This window comes from Osmia lignaria, chromosome 13, assembly GCF_051020975.1.
Source record: "Osmia lignaria lignaria isolate PbOS001 chromosome 13, iyOsmLign1, whole genome shotgun sequence".
NCBI lineage: Eukaryota > Metazoa > Arthropoda > Insecta > Hymenoptera > Megachilidae > Osmia > Osmia lignaria.
In genome coordinates, this window is record NC_135044.1 from 4242404 (window position 1) to 4254109 (window position 11706).

At 41.6% G+C, this 11706-nt stretch overlaps 1 protein-coding gene across 13 annotated transcripts in view; it reads left to right on the forward strand.

Moving 5' to 3' along the window:
• Positions 1–11706, forward strand: part of p120ctn (adherens junction protein p120) — a 30974-nt gene that overhangs the window by 12075 nt on the left and 7193 nt on the right. Inside the window, exons 2-14 of one of the 13 annotated variants that reach the window (XR_004580907.2) lie at positions 2539–2617; positions 3231–3296; positions 4046–4087; positions 4173–4302; positions 4542–4824; positions 4948–5073; positions 5300–5359; positions 5654–6276; positions 6470–6857; positions 8606–8919; positions 9007–9310; positions 9399–9537; positions 9784–10958. Coding sequence is in view for 12 of the 13 variants with exons in the window: in XM_034319877.2 (XP_034175768.1) it covers positions 2586–2617; positions 3231–3296; positions 4046–4087; positions 4173–4302; positions 4542–4824; positions 4948–5073; positions 5300–5359; positions 5654–6276; positions 6470–6857; positions 8606–8919; positions 9007–9310; positions 9399–9537; positions 9784–9907 (2631 nt within the window). In the remaining variant the exon portion in view is untranslated. Of the gene's footprint in view, positions 1–2538; positions 2618–3230; positions 3345–3484; positions 3963–4045; positions 4088–4172; positions 4303–4541; positions 4825–4947; positions 5074–5299; positions 5360–5653; positions 6277–6469; positions 6858–8605; positions 8920–9006; positions 9311–9398; positions 9538–9783; positions 10959–11706 lie in introns of those variants that run through there. The other 12 variants (XM_034319882.2, XM_034319885.2, XM_034319877.2 and 9 more) reach the window with 12 other exon arrangements.

The following is an 11706-nucleotide window of genomic DNA, read 5'->3' on the forward strand; positions in this document are numbered from 1 at the left end:
CACGACCTTAATTAGTTCTCGCTTAATCTTACATGGGAACGCGCCAGTCTGCAGCCCCATTGAAACCTTTGCACCGGGTACATTTTGCGTTCCAAGCGTTATCGAAGATCATCAAAGTATTCTACCAGTATATACATTAATTTTGAAATGTAATAATTACCGTAAGATCGATGGTAAGATTCTCTTCCCATTTTCCTATTTTCCATGGTTTTCCAGCCTCAAAGCTAGGAATACTGACACAAACTATCAGCTCGCCTATTTCTGCTCGAGAGAAATCAGCCCCGCGATTGTAGAGCGACGAAGCAGCGTCGCCGTCGGGGTATTCGTCCCGGTCTCGCTCCTAAAGGCTTCTAGGCCCGCTTATGAATTCGTCCTGACGTGAAAAAAAAATCTAATACGCCAGACAGTGTTACGGGACAGGCCCTCCGGCGACGTTGTCCCATATTTTCCGACTTTTCCAATGGCGCGAGCGGCTGGGAAAACTTTACTCGTATACGAAGTCTAACAATTACCTATGGTGATTATGGTCATCGTTAGGGCTTCGCTATGCATCAAAGATATTTAATATCTTTCTTTTGCCCGGAGGAAGAAAAATTCCAGGTGGCATGCAGACGAGGTTAATCGTAGGTGAATTTATTATTTTTTTTTTTTTCATCGTTTCTCGCAGCAGTGTTCGCGGAATGTCTTTTATGGAAGATTCCCTCCATTGCTCGCTGAAAATGACGTATTCAAAGCAAGCATGTTAAACGCGTGCTCTGGAATGCCTTACCTCTCCCTTCTGGCTTTTGTTCATACCTGTAAGAAGAGTCAAAGGTGCGGTTTTAATGAGGCAGGATCTAAATAAAACTCGGTCCGGATAATCTCAAACGTATTGTATTTGAGTCGCGATGCGACTAATAGGGCAGGCCAAACAGGAATGATTTTCCTGGCTCGGAAAAGTCCTCTTGTTCCGTAGAACCAGGAATCCTTGTGTGCCACTTGGGGGTCCATCCTGTAAAATCGGCCAACATCCGGTTGGCAGTGCAATTAGGGTCGTTTAGGGGATTTTCTAACATATCCTTGGATTGCAAATCTTATCGTTAATAATAGGGCAACGTGTACATGGACCCTTTTTGTAATAATATAAGAAATATTAACATCGGATGGCGGATCATGGAGAGAGCCACAATTCTAACTTAATTCTTTATTTCATATTATTTTCATTTTCTAAATTTTACACTTACTTTTGAGACGTCCTGTATACACGATCCTCAAGGAAAAGGTGAATAACCCTTTACCCAATCAAATCAACCTTCACTACGGGCGATCTACTTTTACCTTGCTCGAGATGTACGTTTCAATTCATCTTCTTCGTTTATCTCGAACAAACGCGAGTCACAGCGGAAAGCTTCGAGCTCCAGATTCTTGACGGAATTATTAAGGGCGCGTGGTCGAATTCAGTGGAATAAAAAAAAAAAAAAGAAAAAGAAAAAGAGAAATTGATGACTACGGCAAATAACGTGAGAATCCGTAGAGCACGCCTTCTTTCCTAAGAATGGATGGTAAAAGGGACAAGGGAATTTCTTTCGACCTGGATTATTCAGCTTGTTCGAAGAAAAGAAATCGATGTCACCGGTACAGGTGTTCCTAATCGATCTTAACATAATTATTACTCGAAAAACTAGCGATCGAGCGCGGTTGTTTCAACAGTATTCAAATGAAACATTCGACACTTTTAGAAAAGCTAGAGGATCTAGATCACCCTACCAAAATATCTAATTATTTCACTATCGAAGCTTATCTTTAGTTGTTAATTTATAATAGAAATTAACTATCCTAAGCTTTATCTGTAGATTTTTTTCACCTTCGATACACGTTGTTCGTATCGAATGCTTCTCTATCTGGCATGACGATTATCTCGCTTGGAAAAAGGGCAACCGGGGAGACAATAAGTGGAAACGAAGTTCGTTAGGTGGATAGAATTCAGCCTGTGGGAACTACGGCCGAACAAGGCGGGGATCCTTTCAGGAGGCTCGATCCCGACAAAATTCTGGTATCGTAGTTGCGTTAGGTGAATTCGTTAGCAAACTTCCCTCCGTCCTCCGTTCGCGTACGTGTTCGAGGATCGAAGGGAGGGGTAATCGAAACGGGCGATAAAAAGAGCGACGAGGCGACAAATCAATTAAACCCTTCTCATCCCTTTTTCTCTCTTACTTTTAATGCTGTGATTACACGCGATACGCTTTGCCACGGTTAACCACCTGGCCTATGCGAAAGTGATAAAATCAATTAACGACTTAGATTGAAAAAAGAACGACCAACAGGCAGGAGGGATGATCAAAGAGGTCACACGGCTGTTCGCTCGCAATGAAATTAACGTTTAACGAGGGTTCAACCGTTGATATTTCAAGAATTTTACCCTGTTTCTCCGCACCTCTCTAAACGTTCCAATTCTGCACCCTTTGAATGCACCTCCGTGCCTCGCCGAGTGTCGCACGGTATCAGATATTTAAAAAAATTCTATTTCACTGACTAATATATTTCCCGTATGATTTTCAGGGGACGTCACCGACTGCTGAGCGGCAAGAGACGAAAAATCAGCTGGTATGTCAAATAATCAGCTGGTTGACTCCTGTCTGTAAGTGTCTTTCTCTCCTCGAACTCTCGACTGACCAATTAATAAGAATTCTCCTACTTTCTCTCTTTACTTTTTTGAAATTCCAAGTCTGCTTCTTCTCTAATTGGCAACCACCCTCTTTACACATTGGCTACGTACCAGAGATATAAACTTCAACTTCTTTCTCTCTAATTCACTGCCACACTGTATTTAATAATGGGATATTTACGTGGATCAAACGATGAAAAAGACAGTTACAACGTTTAATTTAGCGATGGGATCGATTCGTAACGAGCATCAGTAGAAATATCGATAATTAATACGACAGAGAAGTTTTCACAGAAAAATATTTTACATTTTCAAACGACCCTCCTTCCACGTAATAGTACCATAATTTAGCTCTTTTGTTCATATATTTTTTCAAATTATTTTGAACAAAGTGTAACCTTTCACTTTGATCAAAATGGACATACGAGTGCGAATAGTTTGAATGTAAAATGTATCCATGTGGAACAAGTGTGGGAACCCATCGCTAATTTAGCTCGAGACATCGTTTAGGAAGAACGTTGAAACGTTGAAACGTTGACCGACGAGTGAAATTCTAATTAATTGTCTGGGAAATTGTTAATGTCAGCCTGGTGAATCGTCGGATCGAGCAGAGACAAGAGCACAGCATAACGCGCACTGAGATCACGCAGAGGTGACTAACATGACTTAATCAAGCCAACAGAGGTTAGTCATTCTGAACGTGAGTGTACTATTTATCGCAATCGTTTTCATTGTTTAATCATTTATCCATCAATATTATCGGGAACCTTCGAGCGAGTTTCCAATCATTCTTCGATCGAACGGTATTAATTTTAATAAGCGAATTAATATTATAAGCAGATTCTGAACGATTCTGAACTGTGTTTGTCTATGGAAAATTCTAATAGATTCCTTTATTCGATCGAAGAAGATGTTTGCTCCGTTTTCATCGATTTTCCTTCCTGAAACGTACACATGACAGTCAGAATGAATAACTTCAGTCGTACTAACCAACGTGTGTGTCTAACGATCGTATTTAGCGTGCCTGAAAGTGATGAGTAGTTTAGCGTAATTAGAAACACTTATGAACGTTTTGTTTCGTTCTCTCGGACCTGTCTGCTTGACTTTTTCTTTGCTTTATTTGCAATCGAAGTTGTCCGTTTCGGTTGGTGCGTGTGTCTTTCTACTTGGCAACTTTTCCTTTAACCCATTGCGCTCGAAATTGGCAATTTAAAGTGTTGATGCTGAAAAATTCCATTCTGTAAAACATCGAAGCGCAAAGGGTTTCATTCTTCGTTCATCATTTTCACCGTCGTCTTAAAAGATTTTTTTTTTCTTGGTTCGTTTCTGTGGTATTTAATTCAGCGAGAATTATTTAATATCACCGGATGGATAGTGATTTTTCCAATTGTATTTTTCCAGACGCGTTCTCCAGGAGAAGGGCCCCGACATGCCGCAATACACGTAAGCCATCGAACAAATGAAAAATCACCGATAGTTGGAAAGCTTTCCTCCCTTAATTGATCATTATTTCGTGGACGTTTTGCAGCGGACAGAGTGATGCAGATTACCACGGAAGTAACGGCCAGGCGGACACCCATTCGTTGCATTCGTCCCATTTGTCTGTCCAGGAGGATCCATTACTCATACGGAGCCATAAGCAACAAACCACTCAACAAGTGAGAATCCCTTTTTCAATTTTCCACTCAATGATTTTCTTCTTATTTCATAGATTAAACTTTGAGATTGTTAACGCATACAAATGACTAGAGTTGAGAAAAATTGTTTTAGAATGACGATGAACCACCCTTCCTCGACTACCATCCCTTCGTCTCATTTTCTTACATATCCTTGTATTTGTAGGGAATAAATTATTCTTAATGTTTTTTAAAATTCACCTGTACCCCATGGTCGTCAGGTAACGAACGTGTCGAAGGTGGTCCGCGAGGTTTCCCACATGGAGCCGGATCCAGGGGCGGTGAGCTACATGTCGGTGCCGTTGATGTCTCAGGATTACCAGCATGCGGATCCACGGTATCCGACCGACTCCTATATGGTCGGTTTCGAGCATTACGAGCCATATCTTGGCTATCCGCCGCAGCCTGGTTACCCGGGTCCTCACGGTATCTACATGCCACGCTCGCATTCTCCTCACAGTCCTCACAGTCCTTCGGAGCACAGTCGTGCATCACCGCCGCATGGTAAGTTATTTTTATCCATCGCGTGTACATCTACATATCGTGGACGTTTATTACGCGAAAGACGGTAAAAGAATAGCGATTCGGGATCAGGATAACATTGTTCTTTTTTTTTTGTGTCACAAGAATACCTGCGCAAGGCGGCACCATACGTGGAAGGCGGTTACAACGACATCGATCCAGGTCTGAATCCCGCGTTGCAAGATCATTATCGTATCACTCCTAGTCCCGGAGGTCCTGGAGATCAATATGGTACGTTCAATGTGTTTCGGGCACAAGGAAGATTCCTGGATTGGTACGATTTTTCGAACGAGTCACAGAGCTTCACCCTAGATCATCTCCGTAACGAGATACTCTAGCGTATCGTGTTGCAGCTGGTCGCGCGGCTGTTTGTCCGGTCTTCGCATGGGCTACAGCATAATTCACTTTAATTATCCCCAATGCCTGACGTTCGTTTGTTATTTTGTGTCCCCTCTAGATCAAATCAGCAACTCTTGGAATATGGATGACTCTGGCGAACCCTCTCAGCATCCTCATGGTAGGGTCACATCAATAATTTATTTAACGCCTTCCTCTCTCTCGCTCTCTCTTTACTCTTTCTCTTTCTCTCTCTGCCTCTATCATTATATTCTGTACGCTCTTCATCTTTCCTCTCGTTCTAAGCTTCATCTCGTCCGGCGTTTATCGTCGTTTAACTTCCATATTCCACTAAACGATAATGCGAGTGAATTATGCATATCGCGCCGAAACGCTAAGAAGACGTCTCGTCGAGCGTACCCGCGGTGAATTACAATGGCGACCGGTTTTATAACACTTTTGATGTATCTTCCAGACGAGAACAAAGTGGCCTACGGTTACGTGTCTCCGTCCCCCTACGGACCCGTCGGATACGGCCCTGGCGTCGGCGTGGGTCCAGTGCCAGTTCCTAGCGACATACCCGCCTACGACGAGGGCCATCCGGTTCCCTTGACCTCTGGAGTTCCACCAGGCATGTTCGAGGACGAGGTACACCTTCAACGGTTACAGTCCCGGCATCCAGTTGTGCCCGGTATGGCCAGCCCTCTGGACGACGATCAAAAGTCCATGAGATGGAGGGATCCAAATCTATCCGAGGTGATCGGCTTCCTCAGCAATCCGAACAATATAATCAAGGCGAATGCAGCAGCGTATCTGCAGCATCTCTGCTACATGGACGATCCTAACAAACAAAAGACGCGAAGTCTAGGTGGCATACCGCCTTTGGTGCAACTGTTGGATCACGATAATCCGGATGTGTACAGGAACGCTTGTGGTGCGTTGAGGAATCTGTCGTACGGAAGGCAGAACGACGAGAACAAGAGGGCCATCAAGAACGCTGGCGGAGTGCCGGCACTGATCAATCTTTTACGCAGGACGTCTGATGCGGACGTGAAGGAGCTGGTCACTGGGGTGCTGTGGAACCTGTCCTCTTGCGAGGTGAGCGATGAACGTCTGTCACACGGTTACACTTATGATCAGCATACGTAATGGAGGAAAATAAAAACTATAACAGTATTCGAGGCAACGCCTATCGAAGCCTATGACCTCTTCTATCTCTGACGTATCTCGTTGTCCCAAATATTATAGCGCTGCCGTTACAGCAATCTTTCTCACACTTCAACTCTTGCAGGATCTCAAGAAATCCATCATCGATGACGGTGTAACGATGGTGGTGAACAACATAATCATACCGCACAGTGGCTGGGACCCGAGTTCTTCCAGCGGGGAGACCTGTTGGTCGACCGTGTTCAGAAACGCTTCCGGGGTCTTAAGGAACGTGTCCAGTGCCGGGGAGTACGCGAGGAAGAAGCTGCGCGAATGTGAGGGTCTGGTCGACGCCTTGTTGTACGTCGTGCGATCCGCTATAGAGAAATCAAACATCGGCAACAAAATTGTGGAGAATTGCGTGTGCATCCTACGAAACTTGAGCTACCGTTGCCAGGAAGTGGAGGATCCGAATTATGACAAGCATCCGATTCAATCGACGGTACAGAACAGGGTAGCGGCACCGGCCAAAGGTGAGGGCTTGCTTTTGGAAGTGTCTGATCATTGCATTCCAAGAATGAGAAGAGTGTTCCCTTTTTCCTCCCTTTTTTCTCTTTCTCTCTTTGTCATGGTAAACATGGGTTTTCTAGTCAGTGGGCATGTGACGACACGCATGCAGCCGAATTTTGTGTGCGCTGAGATGATAAGCGGTTCACGTTTCTCCGAGACGGTGATAAGATATGAAAGAAAGTTTGTAACTCCGTCGACTTCAATTAGAAATACTTCTCAATTCGAACCTTGAGTGGCTGTAATATTGAGACGTATACAGGGTGTTTCAAAATTAGTGGTACCATTAATTACCCCTCTTTTGGTAACATCTTGTATTTTCCTCGAACAGCATTGCGATGCTAAATTATGGTGGTCGTAACTGAGTTGCTACTTGTTCTACATAAAGTAGGTTGGACTGTAACATGATGAAAATTGGTTCTACGAACAGTAGGATCGATATTTAGTCAATAATGGTTGTATAGTGCCAAGGATAAAGTCGTGACTGAAAGGATAAAATGTAATTGACATTCGCTTGGCAACAGTATTGTATAGTATATGTATATATATATATATCTATATGAAAGGTTTCATATATCTGTGATACGTGCAAAGTAGTAATTAGGACTAGTAGACGACCCTGTATACCTGTACCGAATCTATAAAACAAATTCCACACCCGTGCACACTGACCATTCGTTGCGGTGCTTACGTTTGTCTGAAGTTTAAGCTTATACGTTCAATGGATAAAATCGACAATGTACAAAACACTGACAAACACTGACACATTGATTTTTCTGTTCTCCTTGATGCCCATACTGTCGTTTCTTTCCTTGTACGATAAACATTTTTATTTTATAAAAGAAAAACGCGTTGAATTTAGAACAATAGAAAAAAGATAAAAAGCAAGTTGTATCCTTCCTAGTTTTAGCATGGATTAAAATGTGTTTCAATCTTTTTAGCGTACAGTTTATGTCAAGGTAAGACATTCTTGTAATACCATCGCTAATTTAGTTTACACCGTTTTCTATCCTTTTTTTTTTCCTTTAAACGAATACGAGTTATCGGTGCATGTCACGCTTCGATCGTCATTTTTTAAATCGTTTCATGGAAATTTTGAAACACGTCATCGTCCTCAGAATCATTGTTTCAATATTGATTCCGTAGACATCATCGTTTCACTTTAGGTCACGTTTAAGTAAAACAAAGTACATTCGTGATTCCATAGAGACCACACGTACAGAACACACGTACGTTTCTGCTGAAGCATCAAGATTAATTTCATTAGTGCATAATTGAATCTCTCATGCCTGGAAAGTGTACCCTTTTGCTTGCATCTTATGTATGCTATTAATTCTGCTCTGGATATTGTATGCTGCGTTTCAGGCATTGTTGTATGATTAGCTCTTAGCTAGAAGTAGTGTAATCAGATCATAATTCATAACAATGAAACAATCTTGTACGAATACTCCATCGTGAGATTGCTTTTTCAATCTTTTACAGTCTATCCATGATGTGTATTAAGTTCAATTTAACTTTAAAATTCTAAATTTCATAATATGTCTTGAAGTTTGTCTAAAACTATGAGAGACTATCAAAGCAGATACACTTGGACTGCAAAAGATTGTTTTAAGGATATTTTCCTTGAATGTGCCAAGCGTGTGCAATGTTCACCAAGCCAAAGTTTAGTCTTTCACCTCGACTAACTTCAGTCTTTCTAATTACTGTTCCATAGGTGAGAACTTGGGCTGCTTTGGTGGTAGCAAAAAGAAAAAGGATGGTCAGCCAGTTCAGAAGGAGACCACTGCGTCGAGAACCACCAGTCCCAGAACAGAACCTGTCAGAGGCATGGAACTACTCTGGCAACCAGAAGTGGTCCAGTCCTATCTGAAACTTCTGCAAACTTGCTCGAACCCAGAGACCCTTGAGGCAGCCGCTGGAGCGCTTCAGAATCTTGCCGCTTGTTACTGGCAGCCTAGCATCGAGATTCGTGCGGCAGTGCGCAAAGAAAAGGGACTTCCTATCCTGGTAGAGTTGCTGAGAATGGAGGTACTAGAATCTTGAAGTTCATTTCATTTCTAACACCTAGATAGCTTCGCATTTTATTTAATGTTTCCTTTTATAATTTAATCACAGGTGGATCGTGTGGTCTGCGCAGTGGCCACAGCACTCAGAAATCTCGCGATAGATCAACGCAACAAAGAGCTAATAGGAAAGTACGCGATGCGCGATCTGATACAGAAGTTACCTTCAGGAAACAACCAGCACGACCAGGGTACTAGCGATGATACCATCGCCGCGGTCCTTGCCACTTTAAACGAAGTTATCAAGAAGAATGCCGAGTTCTCGAGATCCCTGTTGGACGCTGGTGGAGTGGATAGATTGATGAACATCACCAGGCAACGTCAGAAGTACACGCCTCGTGTTCTTAAATTCGCAGGCAAGGGCCATGTCTCATGGAATCTTCAAGTACTCTGAAAAAAAAAAAATATCGGTTAATGCTTTATTGACCTTCGGTTAACTTCTAGGTCAAGTTTTGTTCACGATGTGGCAGCATCAAGAACTGAGGGACGTTTACAAAAAGCACGGATGGAAGGAGCAAGATTTCGTAACGAAAACGGTGGCAGCACGAAATTCAGGGCCTAATTCACCCAATAACGCGAATAGGTAAACTGTGCTCGACCAGCAACGATCAAAGATTTTTAGTTATAATTTGTATCGATGCTTTCATTTTGTCTGAACTCTTTATAGACATTCGTTTCAAGTCTTTTTATATTTTCCCGGACTCTGCGTTTCTCTCTTTAAGTATATGCGTTGCCCGTTCATTTTTTACTGAGTTTAGTAGCTTTAGTTAAGCAGAGTCCCGATTTTTAATATATTCCTGAACGTCTCGACCCCCACGTTGAATCATAGCTATGATTGCAGCACACTGAACCGACCTATGGCGAGCCAAGGGAGCACCAGATACGAGGATCGAACGATTCAAAGGGCGAACATGAATTCGAACAACGTTGGACGACCGACTATCTATCAGCCAGTAAGTAACAACAACTAACGGCGCTGTTGCTCGAGAACGCGTTCTTTCGTAGGTCCCGAATAGAGGGTAGGTACTACGTATGGGGTACCTTGTTCCTGATGATTCAGGTGAAAAGTGTACGTCTCTCGCGACGCTTCGATTTCCATCGTCGAGTTCGTTTCATTCGCAGTTACCAGGATTTAGTTTCCAAGCGATCAACGAGAATCAGAAACGAATGAGACATTCAGAAGAGAGAAATAACAAGTGTCTCGTTGATCGAAATCAATGATCATTGTGGTAGCATCCATACACGAGGTTCCAGTCGAATCGAGTCTTCCTTTCATCGTTTCTTAACTCTTTGCACTCGACATTTCTTTTTTACTATAGAGACATAACAAGTGCATTGTTCAAAGGCTCTAAACGTGAATCTTTATCGTACATCTTTCTTTGACATTTGCCATCACTGCCGCTGACATAATGAAATGGTGCTTTAAATGAGTACGTGTCTAAAATTATATCTAAAATTAAATTTAACCAACTGCACCCTTTGAGGGTTGAAATAATAATTTTAAACATAGCCATTAATGTTTTTCTATGAACTAGATTTAATTATTCAATAGACTGGAAGCACCAATAGTTACAAGATCGAGTGCAAAGGGTTGATGTAACAAAAGAGAGCAAATCTGAGTGTTAGATTCAATGTATCAACAGACGAGAAAGATTATCCACGTAGAACAGATTAATTTAGTTGTTTGTTGCTCTCTCCTAGTTCATTTTTCTGTTAACACTTTTATATTTATATGTATACTGGTGAGACGCCTGAGAAAGTTTAGACCAGGTATATCGTACATGTGTCTGCATGGAAGTACGTAACAAATTTATACTACTATGATATTTATCTGTTTGCATCTGGATCGAAATGGTGACATTTCAAGGAAGCATCCGACGAGAATGAAATATTGAAAGGAAGTTGAGTGACAAGAGGTGAACACACCATGCATAGTTGTGATACAGTGAGGGAGAGAGTAGTTGCTTAACACGTTGACTGTCACAGTGAAAATGGATACTCGTAGTAAGTCACATTATAATAATAATTAATACGTTGACTATCAAAGTAGAAATATTAATTTTTTTAATTTAATACTTCAAATTGCAATTTTCAATTAGTATTATAATTTCGGTAGTTTTTGAAACGTTCTTTCTGTTGCTTGAACAAGGTAGTCAACGTGTTAATGAAGATCTAATATTTCCAATTTACTGCTCAAAACTTTCCTTTCTTCTTCTTCGTTTAATCGTTCAATTAGACTTAAGTTTATGGTGCCAATCAGTGGTGACCCTCTCATGGTAGTCAACGTGTTAACAAACATTTAACATAGATGTATAAACTAAGTCAATTAACGAGTACCAATTATAACTACACATGTTCCATCCTATGTGGAACATCATTATTCGCTAGAATACAGTATTAACCTGTAGTTCATTACGCGGTCACGCGTCAGTCCATGGAATTTATCAAGTATCTAGCATTTTTACATAATATCTATATTATAACAAGAGTCAAATGTGGAAACGCGTCTCGTTATCGAAGAAAATATACATCGTTTTGAGCATAATGTTTTGTTGAATTGGACGATGTACATCTTCTTGATCAATCGACGTGTTTTATACGATTAAGATAGCCAGAAAACGGAACTTTGTCGATCAATCCTCTTTACTTTACTTAAATAAGACTTCTTTGTTTAGTTTGGCTTCAGATAGAAGGAAAATGTAATGGTAGATTCTTCAACCCGTTGACTGGCACATACTCAGTATGACATTGC